This window comes from Anopheles stephensi, chromosome 2 (assembly GCF_013141755.1).
Source record: "Anopheles stephensi strain Indian chromosome 2, UCI_ANSTEP_V1.0, whole genome shotgun sequence".
Lineage (NCBI taxonomy): Eukaryota > Metazoa > Arthropoda > Insecta > Diptera > Culicidae > Anopheles > Anopheles stephensi.
The window spans coordinates 23879931-23906454 of NC_050202.1; the positions used below are offsets into that span (position 1 = coordinate 23879931).

The window sequence follows — 26524 nt, forward strand, 5'->3', positions numbered from 1 at the left end:
ATTTGCTGATGGTTGGTTTTACTCTTCGGGTTTTCCATCCGCTGCTGCTGCTGCTTTGAGACCGTAATTTTTCGTTGCTATTTCTAGGTGAACACATTTGAGAACCGCGCGCGCGTTTACTTTTTTCCGTTTTTTTTTTGAGTATTTGTCTGTGAGTGTGGTACACGTTTAGGTTCCAATATATTTCCACATTTAGATCAATAAATTGTACTCCTGCTGATGTGTGTATGGTATGATACGGTTGAGTGAGGTACACTACTGGTGAATAGAAATTTTTCACCGAGAAGGAACGCAAAAAAAAGACCCGGCTAAACATTTTAATGATGCACCTGAGAAGCACGGCTCGCCTCGACACTTGACCGGGCTAGCTGGAAGGAAGTAAAGGTGGAATGCGGGTTTGCAGGCTTGAAATTTATTTCCAACAGCATTTGGGTGTCCCACGCGACGAATAAAAAGGGGTTTTTGGGGGAGTTCTCGAAGGCTGGAGTGTATTTTATTTTGCCTATTTTGAGTGATTTTTTGTTCGACCTAATAAATAAAATTGCCGAGTAATGGCACTGTGAGGCAAATGGTGGCTTTTAGACCAATTTTTTGCATTTTATTTATAGTATTTCCCCAGTAATTTTTAAAGCAAATATGGAAAAATCATAATTAACACAATAGGAATTGAAGCAGACTGTTTGAAAAGCAATTGGCGTCAAAGACCAGGAAATATTGTTCTTATAGAACTGCCTGGCTGTTTTGCTGTTAACTCATTAACAAATACTTGAATTTGTACTTTATGTGGGTGACATATTCTACTCCGAACCGTGAAACTTTATAAGTGTGGTAACAAAAAATTTAAAATACTGCAACAAATGGGAATTGGTGTTCACCTCGAATAAGTCTAAAGACATATTTTTTACTCGTTTATCCAAAAGAATCTATAATTGAATGGGGTTAACGGACCATGATGTTCCAAAGTAAAATACTTGGGTTGGATTTTACATAAATCTATGACCATCAAACCACCTATTCTAATGTGAGAATGAATACGGAAGCTTCAATAGTTTTTAAATAAAAGTTCAAAATTAAGCCTAACAAATAAGATTCTCAAGTGCAATGCCTTAACTAGGCCTGTCATACCTTACGAATGTTCTGTTAGGCACTCTTGTAATGAAACACTCATAACGAAAGTAATAAGAAATCAACGAAAGTTATTAAAAACCCTACCAAACGTCCCCTTCTGCTACCAGTTATATCTATCGTATAGCAGCATTTAACTCACATTATATTTGAGGAGCTCTTACCGACTCTAGAATCCCTCTTCCTCCCTTAACAACAACTTACCCTCCGGTGGTGAGGCGGTAACGGCACCGATCTTCATACGGCAGGAGTTCAAATCCCATCCAGATCGTTCCTCAGTAGTGAGGACTGACTATCCAACTACGTGGTATCATTAAATCTAGTAAGTCAGAAATAGCAGTCATGACCAAAAAAGACGTCAGACGTTTGGTCGTTAGACCAAAAAAGAAGATCGTTCCCCATTTACCCAAACGCAATCTTATTATTTGCTTGGATAAGCAGCATTAGGTTCAAGTTTCTACTGTTTTGTTACTTTATTTCCATCTTTATAGTAAAATTAAACAAACGAAACTTTCTTTTCTTGTTTCCTGAATGTGGGATGACGAAAGAAAGATCTTTAGAGAAAAAAAAAACTTTATGTTTTATTTGAGAATAGCCGACTGAAATTTTTGACACCGCGACTAAGGGAAATTTTTCAAACAATACGCTTTATTTTAACAATTTTAAATTTATTTTAATTGAAAATTATTGATACAAAAAGATTGTTCTAGCTATTTGCTGACTTCAAGAAACCTTTTTGTCTTGAAATAAGAAGTGATCGGATCTGAATTTGTTCGTATTTTTTTTCCTTATCATCAGTTTCTACGTTGTTTTTGATTGTACAACTAACAGGAATGTTATTTTAATTTCTTCAGAAAAATAATTCTTTTTCCTATAAAAATAATACCACTTCCGAAAGTCTTGACTTGCCATTTCATTCTAGAAATTGTTGATTAAACAAGCAATAGTTCAAGGATAAATTGACCAATATTTCTCCCATGTAAGGATCGAAACGCTATCAATAATCAAGACGAAAACTAGGTTACTCGTCAATTTTTTAACCTATATAAGGCATCATCGAGAGAATTTTAACATTTTAAAATATAAATTTTAACTCCCATCCACACTGGGATGTCAACACAATCAATTTCATAACACGCACACACACACAGACCTTCCAACCAACCGAAAAGTGTCTCAATTATTCTAATGCACATTCAACCAGTTCCGTGCCGGGGGACAAGTGAACCTCTCGTTGATTTAATTAAAAACTCTCAACTCCTATGACGACAAAAACCCCCCTCGTGAGGGAGCTTTCATCGCGCGCGCCAAACTTTCACATCGAGTTGGAAAATTCCCGACACCATCTCGACACCAGGCACGACGACCAGGCAAATGGAATCGATCGGGCGTTGGCGTGTTTTGCTGCGTACTGTGAAGCTAATTTAAAGCGTTGGTGTCGTCAGACTAGCTTTAAGGTTTCGAGCGACCAAACTTTTGCCCCCACCCCCCCCCCGCCACCCCTTCTTGTGTCAAACATCCAAATCGAGCCTTAACCCATTCAAGCAATCAGTTTTCCTGTGCAGAAAGAATCTGTAAGCAATCATGTTTCAATTTAATTAACATATTCGCCAAAAGTCATAATCCCGCCTTTGTCGTGTTCTATCGGTTACTATGTAGGGATGTAGGTTTCACTCCACGCAACTCTGTGCGATGTTGATGGTGCCACCAACAGCTAAAGCCATCGGTAAGCGCCATTTCCTTCCCCAAAAAATCTTCAACTCAATGTGCCTCATGTGTAAATAAACTTTACGCACTCGAGTTTGCTTCTCGAAAACGAGCAACAGTGTCGAGCAAAAAGCCTGTTTGCGAGCATTTGTTGTTGGCATATTAGCTGTTTCTAAGTATCTTTTCAAGAGGCAAAATCTTAAATTGGGGAAAAGGAAAGCTTCGCTCGCGCCATCTTCTCGGCACACGCAATCAACAGACTAGACGCACACTCACACAACACCAACAGAAGCACATCTTTTCACTTCGGTGTCGGAGAAGAAACTTGAGGAAGGAATTTTGAACGAGCTGCTAAAAATATGTCTAAAAGTGAGTGAAATTGATTTACAATGAGCTGCCGGGAGGACGGTTGTTGCCTCGCACGGATCAAGTGTACTTTGGAGGCTTCATCCGTGGGCAAAAACTTCTCTCACGCGCAAAAAAGCAAAGGTCGCGATGAGATTGCCGGGTGGCAGAAGATCCCTTAAAATATGCAAACAAAACCGATACAGACAGGCACAAGATTTTGGATATTTTTCATTGTAAAGCGAGTGAAGCTTCTTTTTTTCATTTTCCTTTGATGAGTGTGGTGTGAGCTCAGGCTGACCGATAAGGAGCGGGAGTTAAAGGACACGATACGCACGGACAAAATGGTGAAGCACCAGCTAGTGTTTTGTGTTGTTTGATAAATGGGCACCAGCTTTGGTCCAGCTGAAGTTAAAATCGGGCTGCTGCTGCTGCTGCTGTTCGGGGAGCTTTGTGGTTCAAGGACGATGAAGATTCTTCTGCCTCCCATACGGGTGGCGGTTCGCATTATGATGATGATGATGATGATGATGGTGCTCGTTGTGTCGCTATAAAGATGCCCTCCGGGAGTGAGTACCGGGAGTGAGGACGTCCCGTACCGTCTACAAGTGTCAGCAATTTCGATGAGGTGAAGGCAGGGTTTGTCACCATACATACGATTGGAGAATCATTTACGTTTATAACATAATTCTTTTGCAAACGATTTTTACTGGTTCGAGCAATTACAGCAACAAGTTCAGCAAATACAAAAACGCTTTATAATTTAATTTAATTTCTTATTGGGCATTTCTTCTTTAAGTTTCGGAGAAAACATGCTCAAACAAAAAACATTCAAAAATTTAATCGTTCGGATAGCTCTTACTCGCGCGCCTTACGGTCTTCCTTGCTCGTTAGATGGTTCTCAACGTGGTAATCTTTATTCCAAAAATTGATACTTAAAGCTTATTGTCGTTATTAATGCTTCCAACCAAGGCCTTCATGTAAAGCAGATTACATACGAGATCAGCACAAACAAGTATGTAATCTTGTGTTCTCTAGCTAGAATTTCTCTCCAGCATCTCTTATAGAAAAAAAAACTTTTACAACCATTTGAGTCATGAAAGAAAAATCTTATTTTCCGTAAAATAAAAAAAAACTCAACATCATGATCCAAAGCAATAAATAATCAATCAATTCAAATCAAATCAAATCAAATCAAATCTGATCGTAAGGCTTTATTGACAATTTTTATCAAAGAACATAAGTGATACATTTTTAAGATGATGCTTATCGAAGCTTGACTCAAAACTTATGTAGTAAGTTATTTTAATTGCGATGTAATCTTGATGCATGCCACTTATTCATTTTGTAACTGCAAACCCCTGCAAACGTGGCCATACCTAATGGCAGGACTTCATGCGTACGACAGATGGCAGCCGATAGCTGGCTGCGCTTTGGAAATAATGCGTTTTGCAGACGATTTTCATCAAACGACATTATGAATAACAATGGACGTAGGACAATTCTTTTGCCGACATTGCTTTTCGGAAGGACTTGAGCGAACGACGCGGCGATGCTGCCTGTGTTTGCTCATTGAATCCGTAAGTAACACACTTTCGATTTTCCCGGAGGCGGTTTTCCTTCCCTTCGTTTTTTTTTTGGGCGGTGTGTTCGGGGCAAAAAGATGACACATGTTTACGCATGACTAGAATTGACACTCTTGGTGGGGATGGTGGAAAACACATGGGTTTGCTTTGGCCGCATTGTGATACGTGCCCTAACTGAAGGACTCAATCACATTCAGAGACCACAACCACTGGCGCTCTCTCTTTCGTTTTCCGAGTGGGATGTTATCATTTTATTGTGTGGTTACAATGAAAGGTTTTTCTTCCGTCGCAAACATTTTCCCACAATTTCCTAACAAGTCACACGAAAGGTAAAGTCCAATGGTTCGTTTTGTGTTTTTGTTGAACATCAAGTTGCTTTTTCCTACCGTCAAGTGTTTCTCCCAGGGCACAAAACGAGACGAAAAGCGTAAGCAGGTAACCTCTTCAGAATGACTCTTCACCGAGCCCCATACAGCCTGTGTACTTCACGGACGGTTTTGTCAGCTTTCATGCAGATTGTGAAGCTTTCCTATTTTTTTTTGTACCGGGAGATGGCTTCTTGCGGTCGGTTATCCATCTCATCGACTCTCAATGAAGAGTGTGCCGCATTGGTACCGGCTGCTGTGCCGCATTCCGTAGCACAGCTTCCAAGCACCACTCACTTGTGTGCTGACAAGTTGCGTTCAGCTTTCCTTCGTTCCACCTTTTTCTGTCCGGTTCGAGACAATCCCCGTGCAGGAAGGAAGTTTTCCCAAACCTTGGACCACTCGTGCGGACATTATTTGAATTTGTAAAGCAGCGCGATGTGGGCAAGATTTTCTTTATCACCAGAGTGAGCACTGTGTTCGTGCGAGGTGAAGTTGAAAGCCGACATTGTTTTCGTGTGCGTGAGGAGAAGAAAAATCAGGAAAGCGAAAAAAAAGCTGAGGGAAGTTTCGGATCGGGAGGGAAAAAGGTAGAGAAAGGAAGAAAACGGAAACACTTTTTGACTCGTAATTGTCGAAAAATTGTACACCACAACCTATCCACACACTTCAGATGTGTGTGTGTGTGTGTGGGATGTGGCCTTTTGACGCGGAACTGATGAAAAGGTTTCTTAGAAAATGGGGAACAAACCATTTCTGCTTTGTTCTCACAGAAAAGCTTTTCGCTTTTCGCTTTTTGTTTTGCTGCTGTGCTGTTACAGCACCGATTTGAAGCTGCAAAGCAGCGTGGTCGATGTGAATGTATGTGTGTAGGTTAGGAAAAAAAGCGGTGAGGTTTTCCTTTGAATGGGATGTAAATTTTCTTTGTACGATGCTGATTTTCTAAAAAGCAGTCAAACAATGCAAATAATCTTCTGTGCGGTACAACACAAATTTAGCTTAATAGCGGTTAGTTTCTATTGTCAGGGTATTTAAAAAAAATCAGTCGAGGAAAACACAAGAGATGTTGAAACGAGATAAAATGAAGTAAAACATTTCAACACATAAGAGGAAATCGATGCTGATGTTTATGAAAGAGTAAATGAAGCACAATAATTAGCATACGATGAGTTAAAAGTCTATGCTGTTTATTGAGATATCTTACTATGTAAGAGATTCATCATAATAGTTTGAGAAAGCTTTCCGAAAGGAACGAAACTTGTGTCTACAAGTGTTTCACGATATCTGCGTTTTGTTCAATCTATTCCTAAATTTCTGAGAATCTCTGAAAAGACGAGCAGCAACTTAGTAATGGTTTAAAAACTCCATGCCTTGGAACCATCATCTTCCAAAGCATTCCTTTAGCCTTTAAATGAATATCGGTTTTGTGAAATGCTGGGCTGTAAAGATATCGGAAGGTTCTCTTGTAACTAGATTTTTCTAGTAAAGGATATTTAATGCTGCCCAAATCCTGATTAAACAATGTTTAAAATTACATCTCAGTTCAAACATATTATGTTTTAATTGTTTTATTTTGATCGAGATGAGTCATACCTTCTGTATAACTTTGCAACAACCTCGAAAAGTTTCGACCCGCCATTTCCGGCTTTCTGTGACTTGAGTTTACCCGTAGAAGGGCAGTCTGTCCTGCGTTCGAAGAGGCGGTCAGGATGGGAATTGAACCCCGGTCCTGGCGTATGAAGACCGGCGCCTAGTTTTGAAACTATTCTCCCGTATAATACGTTAGGAAGGCTCCTAGAGTCTTCAGTCTCCTGTAACAAGTACGGGGCTACCGCCTATTTCTTGTTGTCATCCTCATGAATGAAACAGGATTAATATTAGGACTGTTTAAAGTCTTCAGAGTTATATATTGGACTGAGCTGAGTGAGTAGGGTTCCGCTATATAATTTTCTCTGTCAAATGGGTAAGATTTCAAGAATTCTTTAAGGTTCTGCTGGATGTACTTCACAACTCTTTTTTTCCATCTGCATCGCACAGTTAGTATCACTTCAAATATTTAATCCTGCACATTCAAAAACATTCATTCAGAAGACACGTAGACATTAATTGAGGGCAGCTGAAAGAAGTTTGTGCTTCCTAAGTGGACAAACGTTGGGTCTGCAAGAAAATAATAGCAGTTTTAAGATCCATGGGCTCAGCAGAACTTTCACTCAGAAGAAGAACACTCTTGTGAATGTTTTCGGCCACGCTGCTCTAAGCAAAATAAGATGTTGGGAGTAGTGACGAGGCTTTTGAGCCGGTAATTTCCCCATGAAGGATGCTCAAAAAGAAAGATGAAATACATAAGAGTGTTCTCATAAATCATTAGTTCCTTATATTTTTATTTTTAAAAGTGTAATGATCGTTAATTGTAGAATGCAGACATGACTATGGCTTACAATCTTAACACCTTAAAAACCATATGATGTTTGACATCCATTTCTGCTGCTTGTTACACTTTATATTTGTTACATGATTTTTTTTTCTAAAACTCATTCTTAAAGGAAGTACCAAGCACTTTTCGCACTTACACCACAGATAGAAACATGGCAAAAAAAAACCCGTTCCTTAACCTCCGAAGAAAAACGTCTTGACCTATTCCTCATTTGTCAGCAGGCGGTATCGCTTCGCGTGGCACAGTTCTTCGTCAGGCGGCAACCGTACGCGTAGCGTTTTATTGTTGGAAAATAAATTAATTTCTTAATTTCTCACCACCACCCGAACCACCCGCGAGTTCATCACCGCGCAGTGCAGAACAAGAGCAGTGATACGGTACTTTACACTATTGCTGCCGCTGCTGCTCTTATCACGGAGCGACAGTTAATTTTATGTGTCAGCGTGTCCGTCTTATCGGTCCGCCCCGAGATGTCTTGTCCGCGAAGCAGCTTCCCGTGCATTGGAATTCCTCACATTCCTTCCTTCTTTTCCGGCGTGGTATGTGCAATTGCAAGTGTTGCTGGCCCGTTGCTGGTTACCCGGGGAGGGTTGTAACTCGCGCCCGTAACTATCGTACCATCATCAGCAGTTGCAGACATACGCACACTGACTCGGCGATCGTCTGTGTCTGTGTCTTGCTGTGAGTGTGCACGCGCCCGCGATTGTCTATGTAGCCACATTAAATTAAGACTAATTTATAACAAGTGACACTTTCCAACGATGCTCCACATTGGTTTCACTTCCCTCTCTGGCGCTCTCTCACACTCGCTCTCTTTCTAACGAACCCCCCCTAAAACATAGTAGCGAATAGACGAAGGAACCAGCCCGGCCCGAACCACTCTGTATCATAATTAATGATGTAGATAAAATGGAACTAGCCGCGAGCGATGCACTGCAGTATGTCGCCATGGAGCATCCTGGTGTCGCTGGAGCTGCAGCGACCGCGCGGCTCTGTTTGCTGTGTATAAAAACTGATCACTCTTCTTGCATTCCGTTTCAGATGGTGATGTCTTGCGGTTGACTTCAGGTAGTCGTGGCAGTGCGCGGACAGTACGCAAAAACTCAACCTGGAGCTAGGAAATTTGTGCAACTTGCTGGTGACAGTTTGCTGGAAAGTGATAGTGGCCCCGAGGTGTGTGCTGAAGTGTGTGTAGTGAACCAGGTGCAAAGTCCCACATTTGGGAATTTCGACCAGTGTCCAGTATGCGTGTGAAGGTAAACAGTTGCCTCAGGATGTGGGCGACCAGTGTAGGGTTGCTGCTGGTGACAGTGTGCGGTTTTGGTGCGAGTTCCGGTGGGCCTGCGCCCCAGTGGGACCATCTGGTGGACTTTGATCCCAACTATCGGCTGCTGTGGAGTGTCGGAGGTCAGGAGGTGACGTTCGAGATACAGGCCCGCACCCTCGGCTACGTTGGGGTTGGGTTTTCGCGCGATGGCACGTTGGTCGGTGCGGATATTGCTGTTGGATGGATCGATCAAGGACACGTCTATCTACAGGTGAGTGATACATTAAGAGATCCGGAAATCTTGAACATCTTGACTCAGAGTTCCCAACACAAAAAATCAGATCTCCATTCCTATTGAAAAAAAAATCAAAGCGAGAGAGAAAAAAATCCTACACCAATAAACCGTACACACTTCAACTTCAAGTCGACTGGCAAATCTGGCACTCTAACACCATCGTCACCACCGTCGGGTGTGATGGCAAAACTTCATCCAACACGCTCGCACACTCGGAAAGGTAGATTTTACACATCATAACCTCGAGCGGAAAAGTTTTGCATTTACAATTGAAATTGAGCATGAGCTGTGTGTGGTGAGCGTAACAAACAAACCGGCGAAAAAAAAAAAAACAACGAACCGGCCTGTCCCAGCCCAACGCCCCGAGTACTCCATTACAGAGCTTCCCCCCGGTGGTAGGAAGATTACGTCAGTGCTGTTAAAGCAAACTCGCACCAGTACCAGACGGTCTCGCGCGCTGGTTGACTTCCTGCAGTGCACAATGCGATGCGAAACCGTTTAGAAATGGGAACGGATCCAAATCCGGCCTCTTCTACCATGACCTCCAATTAATGCTTGCCTCAATAGCCTGCACAGCGGAACAGTGGTGAAGGACACAAGGACGTCCAAAAAAAACGACAGCCGGAAAAAAGACCCTGGAAGGGAACGCGAATAATAAATGCGTGCTGATGCCTCGGGCGGGTAGGCACCGTTCCTCAGCTTGGCTTGTTTGTTTGGGCTGAAGTAAAGTGAGATTGATTTTTCCATTCGTTTACTGCACACACACACACGCGCGCAGTTTTTTCCCTTGCTGGCTGTTGGCCATCGTACGTTTGTTGTTTCTATTTCCCGGAGCATTTTTTGTTTTGTTTTTCGTTTTGTGAACGTTTAAGCGCGCTTTAAGAGATGTCAGTGGACATAAATATGATATGGGAAGGTCGATGATATTCGAGCTATGTGGCATTTGTTCAGCTTTGTCCATGAAATGGGTATGATTTTTTACATTTATTTGGTTTAACTTGTTGTGGAAGAGATTCGTTAGACATTTACTGGAATGATTGTTTTTTTAAAGAAAAATTGTAGTTCAATTTTTTTTTTAATTTTTGAAAGCTTTAAAAATGCCTTTTAGAAGATTAAAAGTGAAAGTCATGCAAGAGTCTCAATATCTGCAATACTGGTACAAGAGAGATTACTGATGTAAACATCGCGTAAAATATACAATGTTCGGTTGGTGATAAGACGCCTTATCTTTCATTGACAATCGTTTATCTTTGCTATCGAGAGAAGTGAGTTTATACTCCAATCATAGACAGCCCTGAACCGTTTTATGATCTTTTTGATTGTATTTTACCGTATTGTTGATGCTTCAATGAGAATCATCTCACCGTGCTATCATAGCGCCGTAAGCTTATCATGTCTAATTTGCTGGTGAAAAATTTCTAGTCTTCATATTTCATGATTTACATAAACCTGTTTGGTAAAAAATCACTTGCATCAGAATCGAGTCCCAAGTGCTAGCATCTTTGATCTTGCTCCGATAAGATATCGAATGTGAGGCCTAACATTTTGATGGCTGCATACCATGTAATTGATCGCCGTACCCTGTCATTGCGGTCAATCGATGAATTGGATGTGGAAGGCAGTATTTCATTGATAGGTTTAACAAGCAAACCGTAGAGCAGATTTAACACCACCAGGGGTTCGGTAATGCCGACCGTCATTCGTTCAATTGTTACGATGGGTTTTTGAGTCTTTATGACGGGGGTTTGGCTAGTGTTGGTGAGCTCGAAGCAACACTAGTCTACGGTAGAGTATGAGTATAGTTTTGTCTTACAAAAAATGAACCCTATCGTTGGTTTTAATTCATTATACACATGGAGCTTTTTTTGTTTGAGTAACTGTTACTAAATAAGAACCTTATAAATTGTGAAAAAATACTGTAAGCAGGAAATTTGTTTCTAAAGAGCTAAATTGTATTTCTGTCGACTAATGAGTAATAATGAGTATTGTGGCCTGGTGGTAGAGGAAACAACCGACCGGGATTCAAATTCCATCAGGATTGTTGCCGCTTAGCAAGGCCTGACTATATCACGTAGTTGACGATCATAAAGTCTTGTAAGCCAGGAATGGCAAGTATGACCTAAGCAAGAGATCGTTAGGCCAAAGAAGAAGAGGAAAGAGAGTGAGTGTTTAATATTTATTGCTACCACATATTATTCCTTGTTAAAAAAATATTTAAAATTAATACAATACAAAACCATTGTTCGTGCATTTATCACGGTTGATAATGTTTTGGAGGATATTTGATTTCGGGGAAGTTAAAATTCGAACAAAAGGGTTTTAAAATACGGTTTAAGATCGTCATACTCGAGGATAAATAAAGAAGCAAAAATAAATAAATAAAGGGGAATCTATAAACCCATCCTGAATTACTTATCAAACTTTTCCGATTCACATATCTTCATGCTTACGTCAGTGTTTCATCTCTTTCCACCATTATTTTGAATGAAAACAGCTAACTGCAACATATTTATTTAAAATCCCTCCACACCCACAACACGCCAGCATCTCTTGCCAAGTCTTAATGCTTAAAGAAACTGGGCGCTCAAATTTTGGCAGCCTCCCCACCCAAAACATCCTGTTGCGTATGCTGTACAATCTGGCCCTGTCTGCCAAAATATTTTACCAATCACCGCCATCTCACACACACGGCCAGTTGCGGAAAATCGGAAGAGGTTGAGGAATCACACACATTCCCATACCAGTTTGGTAAAACAAAAACCCCGGGCCCTAATTTCAACCTTTTGGCAAACGGGCTTGTCTGGCCCGCTTTCGGGTGCTCTGGAGCTGGCAAGTGAAATTTTCCGGCCAGCGGGAGTTTTTCCCTTTTCGGAAGAAAACTTGCCCGCCCAGACCGGAACCCGGGGGAGTAATCCGTTGATCGGATCATTTAAGGGTTGGCACGGTGCAGCCGTCCGGTTCACAGCACACACACACGCATATGTATTGCGCGTAATCTGATTATGATTTGAGCTACCGCCACCAGCTCTCTTACATGGAAAGTTTCGGGGAACGATGTGCCCGGCCACGCCATTAGAAAACCTCTGTCAGAATCGGTTGAGGTACATCCTTTCTTCTGCAGTTCCGGTGTTCCGGAGCGTTCGGGAGGTGGATGAGGTCTTCCCGTAAATTCCCAACCCCGGCTCCGACTCCGACCGGTATTGGGATGAGGAACCCGTGTGCGCTTGGCTGGGTAATCCAGCGTCTGGGTATCTTCATCATCGCTGGCACCACCGTTCACCGACAGTCAGCCGGCCAGCGAAAAACCCCTTTTTAGGCGGATGGAGAAGTTTTCGCTAGAGCGAGGTACGGGCCGGCACACAAAACACAGGACCGTACGTTCGTGTAGTTTGGCAAATTCCAAGGAATACACGCTAAGCGGTATGCACATACGTGCAAATGATTGTTGTTATGATTGTATCATAAATATTACACAAATAAACAAATTAATTCTTCCCCTACATCAAACTGTAGCCACAGCCGAGCGAGACCGAGCTTGCCCCGGAGGTAAACGTCATTGCTTCGCAGTGAGTTGGTGAGGGTTTGCGTAGTGAGTGAAAAGTTTGACACTGACTTTTTCCCCCCCGAAAACTGGAGATCCGAAAACTGTCAGACGGAAGCCGGTATGTGCTGGATGATGTGCAGCATGCCTAAGCTGTTCGAGCGGTGCTTGAAGGGTGAAGTTTTCTGGCAAAAGTTTCCAGCGTTTTCTGCCCAAGCTATCCAGCCGGGTGGCGTGGATGATGAATGAATTTTTGATTTCCCCGAATTGGATATCTCCCACCGTGGGGCCAGGATTTGGTGCTAGGAACCAGGATGTGAAACAATTTAACCATTTAGTGCGAACCAGTTTGCATCATTTCCTATTCCGCGTATTATATCATCCCCTGTTATGGGGGGGAAGGTTTGCAATGTTTATCGAACGAGTTTTGCTAGCAAATTCCAAATGGTCAACTCACCGGCGCTCCGAACGGTGGTAAATAGGTAAACAAAGTCTGTCTCACACACACACGCGCACCCTTCGTTAGGGATTAGTCACCTGATCGCAGTGTATTAATTAGTTTTCCCTTCTGGTAGAGGAAAATACTCACCTAACAACAACAAAAAAACGGAGGGGTTGAATTAATTGCAACCACTCGAATTTCCATTTCCTGCGTCCGGAACAGTCGAGTTCGTGCGATTTTGCTTTGACGCGATTTGTCAAGCGCTGTGCGTATCAAAACAACATTATCACCGGGCGGAGGAAAACTCGCCCCATCGGCTGCGTTCGATCATCGGTATCGTTAAAGACCGTAGGTTTATTTTTCTTTACGGCTCGCTCACGAAAATTTTCCCATATCAATGAAACCGGGTAGCGCTGTGGTAGCGTTGGAGGTGGTGATGGTGGTCATAAATCACTTTGTCGGGGAGGGGGGTAAGTTTACTTTTTCTTCCTACCGACCCAGCTAGCCCAGCAACTGTTTACTGCAGTTTTGCAGCCAGGGAAAAATGGTAGGAAAAAGCACCTCCCCAAGGAAGATCGTAAATGTAAGGGTGCGTCATGCGGTATGGTATTTCGGTTGGAATAAACAAAACGCTTCATCGGATTCGCACACTCACACACGCGTGCTGTCGGTTGGGTTGGGTGAGGTTAGAAACAAATGACCACCGATTTCACCTGGTTGTATTTTTATTTATTTCGGGCGGATACCGTGGTCAGTAGGGGGCGGTATCGCGAAGGAAGGTATTTTCGCTCGAAAAAGCGTCGAATAAACGATCGGTGGAGGCTTTGCGATAGTTTGCCATTACGCGAACGCGAACGTCAGCGAACGGGCAGGTCATTAATAATGTTAAGACTCCGTAGCCTCCTGCAGTGGGTGCGTGATTTTTTTAGGGCATACAGTGCTGTGCGCACGGAACATAGTTTAGTATGTGTTTTCATACAAATAATAAGTGGAAATTTGGAAGAGATAAAACAAATTGGACCGTTACTTACTGTAAATTGACTTTTCACAATAATAAAAATATTACTCTAATTATGTTTGACTATTTAACATAGCAAAGAAATAATTGAAAAACAAAATGTAAAATTAGTTATAAATATTCCCTTTTTTTGAAAGGTAACGACTAATGAAAATTTGTTTTGTTCAGGCTTGCTTCTTAAAGTTGATCATTCGTTAGCTACTTAAGATATTATTTTATATTTTGAACAACTCTTTAAGTGTTATCAAACTATTTTTCGATTAAAACGGTCTGGCCGTATTACTTGGTCTTAAATTTAAATTGCTGTACCATTTACATTAAAGGATTTTTTTAGAAGTACTGGTAACGGTTGAGCCATTTTATACTGTTTTCCACATAAATGAAGCAATAAGGGGACATGATTTATCTGGATCTCCATCGCGCTCTGTATAATTTTCTTGACTGTATTTAAGAAAAACTGAACATGTTAATAACATTTATTTCAGCTTTGATGTTACCCAGAGCCTTTTATCCATTTTTTCATGTCTGATGCGCCTCTAACACCTAAACCTGTTACATGATTTTACCCTTTGCTTGTGAGATAGTGAGTCATTTGTACGGGAAAACAGTCCGGATGGGATTTGATCGCCACCGGACTGCCCCATATCCAGTTCTAACTGTGAATGGTTCACTTCATCTTGAACAAATTTCGAGGGTACTAGGGAGAATATAATTCTGTTGGTTTATTGTTCATTGCATCTAGAACAGTGTCCAAAAAGAGCTGTTATATGAAAAGTAATCTTCAACTGTTGAAAAAATAATTTGTCTAACGTTTAAATGATGGGATTGAATAAGCTCGAGTTTTTAAATAAAACTGTTTTAAACTTTTGACTTAGTAAAAAATACCTTTCATATTTTTTTTTTCTTAAAAACATCTGGTTGAACCCTAAAATCTATAGCAAAGAAAGTAAATCATAATAATTTCTGGAACAACAGATAATCAAATCAGTGATAGAACTGAGGGCAGGTTAACATATCTTCTTAATCTTCCTTGGAACCACATCCTCCGACTGTTTTTTTGACTGTCTGTGAATTGATTTTACCCATTACTGGATGGTCAGTTCTGCCTAGACCCGTCCTGATTAGAAACACTAGTAATCATTTGAAAATTTTGAATCATGTCTGGGAATCTGGCATTACTATTTTTCATTAGCCTTTCAAGAAATATATATCAGTTTAATAAGACCTCTAAGGCTATATGCTTGCCATTTATGGCTTAAGGGAACGGCCCAGATGAGACTTGAACCCCGGTCCAACCAAGTAAAGACCGGCGTCGCTGTCGCATTTACCACCGAGACACTCCTTAATCCGGTTACTCTAGTTATAAATCTTGCTGTAAACTGCAATATCGCCATAGAAAATTATTTTTTTCAGTTAGTATCAGCAGCTTTTAGCAATCCTATGATGAAAAATAAATACCAAAATCATTCAAGGGCGCTAATACCAGCCTCAAACATTCCCTTTAACAACCCATTGGAATTAGTTGAAAAAATAAAGGACATTTATCGATAGATGTACGTGATCTTTAACAGCTTCATAGACTTTGTGAGCTTTCTTCCAGCCGTATCATCATTCCTAACACCAATGGCTGGTGAAGCGTAAATAAAGTACAGAGTACTATCGCCATATCGATGGCAAAGTTAAAATAACGCCATCAAGTACACCCCTGCAGGTGTGGAAAAAAGTAAAGAGTACAACCACCCCCTCCCACACCACCACCATCATTACTACAACCCCCGAAAAAAGTCCCCATCAATGCCTGAGGCAAAACGGAGAAAAGCAACAATTACCGTCCGGACAGTGGTTTGGCATGTGCGTGTTTCGCGAGCAGATTCTTCACGCATCGATAAGATAAATTCGTGGAAAAAGTTTGTCGAAAAAGTAATAGCCATTTCCATTTCCACCCACCCTTTCGTCCTCTATCCCATTCCGATAGATACGTGAGTGAGTTGGCGAAACGGTTTAAGTCCGCCCGCGGCCGGCATCTCACTCTGCAACACTTATCTCACCGCAACTGGGTGGAGGGAAACAAAAAACCGCCCCACCGTCTTGGTGTGGAATTGCGTGAAATTTGTTATCGCAGGCCTCAAAACACCACCAAGCACGATCGGCACCTTCAGGCGCACCCCGCACGCACTCCAGGTTTTGCGTGATGCATAGGAGCAGAAAAGAAACAAAGTTTCTTATCATTTAAAAGGCAAAACTTTCCCTCGCAAAAGCTCGCACTTGAAAACGCAACAGGGAGCTGGGCGGTAGCGACTCGTTCGAGGACTTGCTCTTACCGGGGTGGCAAAACCCCTCCAAAACTCATTGCCTTCGGTGAGTGGTAAAAATCGGAAGAAGTTGCCGAAGGACCCTCCCGGAGTGGCGGAGTTTCAGCTTTATGGGGCCAAAGTTTGCGTTTTGTTTTCGACTTCGAAATTCGCTTTTGTTTTGCCACTAAACAAATGGCTGATAAAAATATGCTTCAAACGGGGGGCATGCTAATCCCTGTGGTTAGTAAGGTTATGAGCTGGTTTCGCTCGCCTTTTGCTTCCGTAAAACCTGAAGTCATGGTCATTTTTCGTATCCATGATGGGAAAATCCGTTTTTTTTTCACCACAACCATGATGACATTTCGTTTCGCCTTTAAGAACCAATTCCGACGCTGCCTGAAGGTCAGTTGGTGAAGGTGCGCTAAACGTCACACGGAAATTTCAGAGTATTTCCTCACGAAAGAAGAAAAAGAAAATCTGATTCCGTTCTCATCGTCGCAACGAAAGGGAAAAAAAGTAGAACAGAAATTCCAAATATGGCAGCCCGTTTTTTGCTTGTGGTTTCATCACTTTTCATGCTAAGGTAGTTAAAGTGGAGCTTCCGGGTCGGAGTTTACTTACCCCTTCAAAAGTCCCCAGAGACTAGTGGTTGGCTGCGCTTAGAGAGGAGGACTAAGAAGAGAAGAGGAAATAAAGACTGCTACCAGGACTCACGCAGCCTTATTCGAAGCGCAATTAAAAAGTTGAAACGTTTGCGGAAAACGGAAGCTTGCCCTTTTTCCGCGTTTTCCATGCACAGACGGTTTCGTGCCGTGCAAAGCCGGTCGCACAAATGAAGCTTTCGAGTTCGGGTGAAATGAAAATCGCTGGCTTTTGGACTGTGTTTTTTTTGTTGGCTGTTCTCTCTCGATTTTTACTGCAGGCGCTTTGCTTCGGGTAGTTTGTCCTGATGGTCCTGATATCGTGCCTATTATGAGGCAGTTTGGTAGAGAATCGGATAATGATAGCAGCAAGCTAACTTCTGACTTTTTGGTATTTCACGGGAAAAGAGATCAATTTACAGAAAGTCAATCAATCATTCTAGCAACATGCAAGCGTCATGTTTAACCTTGGAAAACATTATTGGTCAAGGTTGAGGAGTGACCATGACGAGTGCACTTTACCTAGTTTCATTCAAAGAGTTTTCTCATTAAATTATGGAAGAGGAACGAAACTCTAGAAAAACACCATGGAACTTTATCTGAGATTCGCGATTTTTAAATAGTCATATTGAAGGCCTTATTTAATAAAAGGACCCTCTTCAGATTGTGATGTCAACATCCCGGAAAAGAGACATATAAGACTTGGGCTTAGTTATAAAGATATCTTATGAAGTTGAATCTGAACCTTACTTAAAACTCTCAAGCTGTGAAATGTCCAACATCTACTACTTTTGAGTTTCTGGCTTACTAGACTTATTGATACCGCATAGTTGGAGAGGCAGTCCCCACTATGGGGGAAAGTCCCAGATGGGTTTTGCCGCCGTCACATCTACCACCAGGCCGCCCTGCCGCCTAAGTCTATCAGAAATCAACAGATAAAGAGTCTCCTCTATTAAAAAAATTGAGGTATGCCAAGACTACTTCTTAAATCAATTTTTGTACGTCAGATAGTTAGACTTGGTTAGACGACAGATAGTTAGTTAGGCGGCCGGGTAGTGGGGGCGCCAACGGCACTGGTCTTCATACGGCAGGACCGAGGTTCAAATCCCATCTGGACCGTTCGCCCGTAGTGAGGGCTGACTTCCCAACTACGAGGTATCATGAAGTCTTGTAAGCCAGAAATGGCATGCATCATGACCTTAAGAGGTCGTTAGGCCAAAGAAGAAAAAGATAGTTAATTTCTCTGGTGCTTGTACCTCAGAGAGAGAAGAAATAGAAATAGGAAAGAAAAAAAGAGAGTGAGAAAGAGAAAGAAAGAGAGAGAGAGAAAGCGAGGTATTAGTTTATCAAAGGGAGATAGCTTCCGTTCCTAAAAGATAATGCTCCGATCAATTTTTATATCAATTTAATATCAATTTTTATTGTTCAAAATATGCATTTGTCAGCTAGGATAACATAAAATTTATAACTTTATTATAAAAACTTAAAGCATTTTATTTATTTCTTTATATACTCTTTCTTTAAATTCTTCAGTTATTAAAACTCTTAACTTTATTATTAATTGTCATATTAACCATCTTCAATTTTCGATACTATGTGCTGTTAACACGTATAAACGATTGAGGAAAAACAGGTCACAACGTTTGCAGAGATAGCTCAAAATCCCCTGAATGTAGACCAACCACACAGAAAAAGCACTCTTCGTGAGGCAACAAACGCAAAAAAAAAACCGGCTAAGAGCGACCCAGAACCAGAAATGCGGCGAATTTAGCTGACGCTTTTTAAAATTTACATTATTAAAAATGCTAGCGTCAGTCAGTGGTGCAAAGGCACGGCAAAAAAGAAATAAACCAGGCAAACTAGAAACAAGGATGGAACGAAAATAACCCGAAAGCAACGACCGCTCACCTGACCGATTATGGGGAAAAAAGGTCTCCCTACCAACACGAGCGCTCTTACTCTTACGGTAGAAAAAAGAGTGCAAAAAACAAACTCTTTACCGTAGTAATCAGCGCGAAAAATTCGCTAACCTTTGCACGAATCCGCGAAGCAATGTGGCGCGAACCTTGGTGGACGATTATTACACAAAAAGCAGGGCACGTTAAGTGAATTTTGGGCCCGCAGATATTCTGGGAGGCAAAGGCCGTCGTAACACAGACCGGTGTGTTGACAGAAAGCAGATTGAGGGGCTGAATGTATGTGTGTGTGTGTGGTTGTGTGTGTGGTGAGTGTGCTGTTGTTTCGCGCGAATAACTTTAAACATGATAATTAGTTAATTTTTAACCCCTTTCCGTGGTAGGTTCACCCTTTTGCAGGTGAAATGGAAGGCTCCCGGGAAGTCTCAGTCCCCCGTCAGTAGTACTTTCTCCTTTTCAGAAGGGTTTTTGGAGATCTTTGAATGCAAAGAGTCCTCCAACTTAAGCAAAAAACGTCTGCTTTTTTTTGGGGTAGGAGGGTAGCACAAGGAATCGTGTTTAATCTAGCAGAATAGATGAGCTTTTAATTGTGAAGCACAATTGAATTACACAGTCGTCGTTGGTTTTAATTAGCCGGGCTCCCCGTTCACACAGTTAAGGGTGAACGCTACAATTAGTGCTGTACAAACATAATTTTCCTGTGTTTGGCCGTCCAACTCCTACAGGAATGGGCCGGAGAACATTCAAGTACCGGAAAGGTGATCCAAATTGCATCAAATCCACGTCCAATAAAAGCCTTGATCCATAATTCATCCTTTTACGGTGAAGCAGATTGTGTCCCGCACAAAAACGGGAATGATCCCTTCCCTTGGTCCTCAGGTCCTAAGGTGTACACTTCCGGGTCTAAGAGGATTTTCTCACAATTTCCATATCTTCTAGATACCGGGACCGCATTGATCGATCCATCGATCAAATCACCCCTGCGAGCCATTCCCATCGCTTATGGCCTGAATCTTCCCAGACTCCAAAATATCTCGTTATGGAGCTCGTTTTGTTGGCCCCAACCTGAAAACAAAAATCTCGCACACATTGTGGCACACACCGAGCAGGGCGAAGAAAGCAATAACAATCTATTGGAATAAATGAAAAATTGTTACCGTATTACTGTGTTTGCGTGCGCGTGTGATTACGTTTATGGGAACGTCCCGTTCCCGTCGAGTTTTATTGCGGGCATATTTTAAACGCAGCACACCGGAACCGACGCCTTTTTTTGCCTGCTTGAGGAGGGTCTATCTTTCCGGTTATAAAACCTTCCCCCTCTGCAAACCGATTACGCGAGCATGGGAGGACCACCACATCCACGTATGGATGGATCCAACCGATACCGCGTTCGGTATGGGTTTTGCTGACATAGATTCCTTCTCCGGTGGAATACTCCCCCGTATAACGTACGCCCTGATAAGGATGAATGAATGGGCACTTCATCATTTCTATTGCGTGAGGTTGTGTTGCTTTTTTTTTTTTTGGTGAGGAGAATTTTCATTCATTTATGGGCATCTAATGAATTGTATACATGATTTCAGCGCAATTCGGACTGTCGTTCCCTAGAAAACCGGATACGGATATGTTGGAGGAGAAGCTTTTCTGCTGACGTACCTGTCACATCAGCGAAAACGCAAATATCAATTAAAGTCTGACGTTAAAACGCCAACAAGACGTCGCCAATCGCACTGAGCAAACTGTAAACTCCGAAGCCTTTAATTACCCGTCACCGCTTCTCCACCCGGTTTCCTACCCGAGAGTGCACACGTCCATACCCAAACCCAAAGGGGTTAAGTTGCATTAGCATTAGAGAGGAAAACTACCGGCAGAACGCTTTCCCCGCTTCAGGACGCGAAGAAGTGGTGCTGGTGCATTAAAATGTAAAACATATACCGTGAGGTCCACCGCCGTCGGTCGAATGGGAGGTTTGCGTGCGTACTTGTACAAGTGTACTTCTTCCAAGGAAGAAGCGGGAGGTCATAAGGCTTTCGTGCTACTGAAGAAAAACACACCCCACAGCCCTGCCCGGAACCCGATGTTCGTGTACGAAGCGAATGAAGTTGTGAACAGGAAACAGAAGCCTAATGAAACTAAACAGCTATTTGTGCCGTAACCGTATTCAAGTGATACGGGCCTTGAGCCAGCCCAGCCCGATGTCTGGAGGTTCCTGGCGTGTTTTTTGTTTTTGTTTTGCCGCTCCACGAACTCAACACGTCTCGGTTGCGAACATTCCTGGTAGGTGTCAGAATGCGCACCTGCCGCAGACAACAACATGCACACCGCAAGGTAGGCCTGCTGCATGGGAAACTTACCGTTGGAGACCTCGGCGAACCTTGAGCATTCTCTGGGTTGCATGGGGGTTCGGGTTTTTGCGCATTTTCGCCACGATGTTGTGCCAAATCGCATTATCGCCACTACATGGCATATTGGGCGGAGGTGCAACTGTAATGTTGTATGTGTCACTGGTGCTTCCTGCTTCGCTGCTGGGTGCTGTTACACCGTTCGAATATTAAAAGCGAACAGCGAGGTGAGTGCACGATAAATGTTTCGCTGGCCTGTTTGTCCCCCCCCCCCCCCCCCCCGGTGCACTGGAATAAATCCTCAAGCAGGGAATGGACGCTCGCACAAGCGGAAACAAAGTTGCAGTGAGAGCTTAACTTTCCCTTTTCGGACGAAGCGTGGAGTTGCAAGTTTGATGGGGCTTTCCCTTGTTTGTTGGAAGGAGAGAAAAAGCTCACGAATCCTTCAGAATGGTGGGTATTTACAACATTTCGGTTTCCAGTTGACGATGCGCATGCTTTTAACTTAAAGTCCCAACGCTCTAAAATCTGGCCACCCATCCGTAGTCCCTTTGCTAATTTTCAACCGTCAGAAGCATCTTTTTCGAGCTGGACGAAGTCTACGGAGCACGCGAAACGCTTACCGTTTAATAGAAAATAGAGCTATTGGAAGGATTTTACGACACATGTTTACGGTGTCGGTCCTCACAGGGCGGCGAGAACTCCAGGAAGTACACAGCGCCCGATGAACAATCACTGGTGGTTGGAGTTTTTAACCTGCAGGAAAACATGGACATCCGCATTCACCGTGTGTGCAAGTGTCTGTGGCAAGGATGTGCGATGGCTATCACCGAATCGTTCCGGTTCGGTGCGGATTGTGTGCAAATTCGTGTTCTCCGCTGGGGAGTAAGCAGGGACGAGCTTCTGCAGCTGTATGTGTGTTTAAGTAAATGTATTTACCAGAAGCAGACAAGCTTTTCGACGCTAAGAGTTCTCGGGCTGCTCGTACCCTACTGCCACTACTGGGTCGAATCATGATGTTGTTGTAATATAGTTGCTAAGTACACTCGTAATAGCTTTTATGTCGGAAAGTCGAGATCCTCTTTAGAAAGACAACCCAAGTACTCGGGGCTGCAAGCTCGCCGAAAACAAGTTTTACTACATACTCACTACACTCCATTCTTGTCACCGTTCTCGCCCACGTCGACGGCACTTCCTGATCCCCGGGTCCCGAGTAAAGTCAGCAATGCTCCACACTCATACGTGTCGCGCAAGCCGAGCTTTGACGCTGGCTGACTTACACTGATGATGATTTTTGTTGCCCGCCATGATGGAAAGTTAAATTAATGCAAACATGTTGTTTGATATGAAATTTTAACTTCTTCTAAACCGTTTGCGTTCAGCGTTGGCAGCGTGTTTTATTGAGTTATCAGACCAGAAACATGCAACCGACTGCTACGCCACCAGAAGGATGTGTGAGTCCATTAAGAGACATGATCTCGTGCAAGGTGGGCGATGGAGAGGTGTAATCAAACCGAATCCAAAACCCCGGTGCGACATCTCCGCCAACCGCTACCGACAACGGAAGTTACCCGATCTCGGCCAAATTGATGTGAAAATAAATGTCATGATTTATGTAAACGACAACTCGCGCGCAAACCCCAGACAGCAAGCGACAGCGTTACTTTAGTGCCTCTGGCTTTGCGGAACTGGAGCAGATCAAACATAAAAGCTACGGGAAAGCAGGAACGTAATGAGTAATGTGGCGCGAACCTGCCAGGCGTACGCTGGTGTCTTTGAGGCAGATTATAGCTAATTGTTTGCAGTTGACTACGGGAAATGCGAGAAATTATTGCCTGTATTTGCATTACTAATTGAAGTTTGTGATGTGCAAACCACGGTTGGAGTGGTGAAACTGGTGAAACCCGGTTTGAGTGTGTGCACGCTCGAGAACGATTAAGTGCTTATAATAAGTTTACAATGAACGTGTAGCGTGCGATCACTTCAAAGCAAGGATCGTGGTACAGATGTTTGTAGTGAGATAGATGAGTGTCGATGGAAGATGATTTCCGTAACTGGTTTGATTTTGAGAATCAGTTGCAGCTGCTGTATGGATCATTGCATTAAGAATTGTTTACTTTATTTACTTGAGAATGAGAAAAGATATCAGAAAGTGTTATCACACGAACACACGTGAAGCTGATGAACAATGTGTTCAAACGATTTGTCCATTAGGCGTGTCATGGGTGTAAGGATTTGAAACTGATTTGAGATCCTATATAATATGACAGAATAAAATTCTTCGAAAATAATTCCCTTTAGAAAGATTTCTTCTGAAAATTTTCATACTTATTTTACTGAATTATTCCATAAATTCCTTAATTTATACCTTAAAATTCAGCCTGAAAGTATGCAATATGTCTAACATATATGACTTATTTTACATTCAAAATATTCAAAATCAAATTAAGTAAATATGTTTGATAACCTCTACTTGCACTAAGATTTTTTACACAATTTTGACAACAGTTTTTTTTAATTGTGAATCTTGAACTTGATCTGCGCTTGACTATCCCGCTACGGGTTAAATCATATCAAGGAAACCATAAACGGCAGGACGAGACCTGTCGAGATTTGAATGCCCAAAAAGCTGAAGAAATTTTTTTAAATTGGTAGCATTAAGACCGGTCAGTCACTGATGAATATAAAAACATAAATCATTGATTTATTTGACTTGGTGAGGTGAATTTTTTATAACATGAAATAAAATACTTAGAAAGAAATATTAAAACATAATATTGCATACCTTAGGGCGTTTATTTGCAGAAAGTATATAGGATTTTCAGTGTACTTGTTTATGATTTTTTTAACTTCCTAACAAAAGGTATTCAATGTATTTTGACAAAAAATATAGACAAGAAATTTTGCATGCAAATGTTAGCCAAAAAGCTCCTTTGATTAGAATCTTTTTCTCCACATTCTCCTGAAAATACTGTATTTGATATAGGAAACAAATACCTTCAGGCTAGACAAGTTTTTACCAGATACTAAGATAGAATTTGATTTTGTATTGATACTTGAAATACTATTATTTTTATTACTCTTCCAATATTGACAGTACCAGTATAGTGCAGTAAAGAACTAGGTATGTTCAGTACCAGTGAACGAAAACTTATTAGCTTGATTGAAGGCATTATCCTGAAATTCTTCTCACCAATCAGTTCCAAAGATTGGCTCCTATCAAGCCCCTCTACTATTCCTTCTCGCACGCCTGCTACTCCATTTTACCAAACCACTCATCTCAGGAACGCATAAACGCACACTGAAGCCAGTCGATTAAGGAACGATATCCGAACCCGAATGGATCTTAAACGCTATCACACCCATCACATCTAATCGCCCACGGGGAGAAGAAGACTTCCGTAGCGACCAGGCTGCACCTTCACCGTTTCGATGTTCCCGTAAATCTCATCCACACGACCTGCACATAAATTACTGTCCATCATTTTCGCTGCTCGCCAATGCCTCGAAGCCATCGCAGTGTTGTGCCACACCAACCTCGACCCAATAATGACCGGTAGCGGCGAAGAAGTGGACGACGCTTTCGGTCATTTCTGGTGGTCCCGGAGATGATTGGTGTCCTGAAGGGTAGGATTTGGTTTTCCACGCTGCTGAATGGTGTGTGTGTGTGCCATCCCATAAAATAAAATGGCGATGACAAATTGTAGCAATTATTTCCACCATAAATCATGCGTGAATAAACTACGCGCGAATGGAACGGTCAGTTTTTCCTTGTCGCTTGTCAGTATGTGTGGGGTTGCGGGAAATTCTGCACTTATGAGACCACCGTGCCTTACAGCGTTTGGATGGTGACGGGTTTTACCGAGGCGGCCACACTACTTGTGGCCGGAAACTTACAAAGGGTCTTTCGTGCCAATCGAGCACAACGGAAGTGGGTTTTCCACTAATGTTACAATGGTCGAGCGGGCCGGAAAATTAGTTGCCAATCGAATGCCTTCACCGGCAGCGCTAAAGAAAGCTGCGTGGTTCCGTGCAATATTTGTACGGACATGCGTCAACGAGGCATTTTCGACAATTTGTGTGAACAATTACCCACCACCGGGCACTGGGTAATGAGGATGGCTAGCTGTCCTTTACCCCCGATGCCCGGCCACATACATACACACGTACAAACTCACGCAGCCACACTCACCCATCGTCCACTGTGTCAGCTGTCAGCGGAAGCATGATGTTTATGACGAGCAATTTCCGGCGGTGACCCAATCCGCAAAACAAAGCGTCAAAAATTGCAAGTAGCAAAATGCGGGTGGCCGAAATTTAGGCGCCACTCTTACCTGGCCCGCACGCTGACCGGCTGTTGCGCGACCCTACTGCGCGCCACCGTAATTAGGAAATCGGGCCCGGATTCCTCGTAGCTGCCTTTCTGTAACGGAAATTATTGTTCCGTGAGGTTTGCGCTAATTGTCGTGCGACCGATGGTTCGTAGGGTGATGGATTCCGCAAAGCGGGGCGTAATGAAAATACTCGCGACACAAGGATAATCAGGAGCGAGCTAGAGAGTGGGTGACCATGGCCGTGCGTGGAAACACAGAGGACCGTCCATTTCCGGCATGTGACGGATTATCGAATGAATGATGCAAGGGGTTAGGCTTGGGTGCTGCTGATGAGTTGCGGATCCCATCTTCCACTCATTGTTGGGCATAACGTTGGACGCCGGCCAAGTCGGTGAGAGTGGCGAACTAGGACGTTTTTGTATTGGACGTTGGAAATGAATTACCAAATAATTGACTGACGAGGCATTGCTTAGTTTGTGGTCAGATCGGTACGATTTCGTCCGAACCGATGGGGTGATGGTTATCTGATGCAATAATGTTGTCACAGAGTTTGCTGTTTATTTGACATGCGAGTTGATGCGAATGTTTAGGGGTTTGAGATCATTATTGATGCACTGGCGTTTGTTTTCTTGTAGCTAGGAGGTTAGTTATTTCAATCGAGTGGATTCTAACGATTTGACATAATTATTCAATTGCAAGCGAGGAGAGGCAAGATAAGAAAGTAAGAAATAGTTGCATGAGGCTATCGACGAAAAAAAGATTTCAAAATATGTTGAATCGTTCGTATGAATATTGCCTACATTTAGGCATTTTGAAAGGAGTATATTTTACCAAAAAAACATTTCAGGCATATTATCTAAAATTAATTAAAT

General features: G+C 42.5%; 1 protein-coding gene across 5 annotated transcripts in view; it reads left to right on the top strand.

Moving 5' to 3' along the window:
* LOC118506271 (MOXD1 homolog 2-like) overlaps positions 1–26524 on the top strand; it is an 89886-nt gene that overhangs the window by 16973 nt on the left and 46389 nt on the right. For all 5 annotated transcript variants that reach the window (XM_036043184.1, XM_036043183.1, XM_036043181.1 and 2 more), the window contains one exon: positions 8604–9100. In XM_036043184.1, the coding sequence (XP_035899077.1) occupies positions 8807–9100 (294 nt within the window). In that variant the 5' untranslated portion in view covers positions 8604–8806. The remainder of the gene's footprint in view (positions 1–8603; positions 9101–26524) is intronic.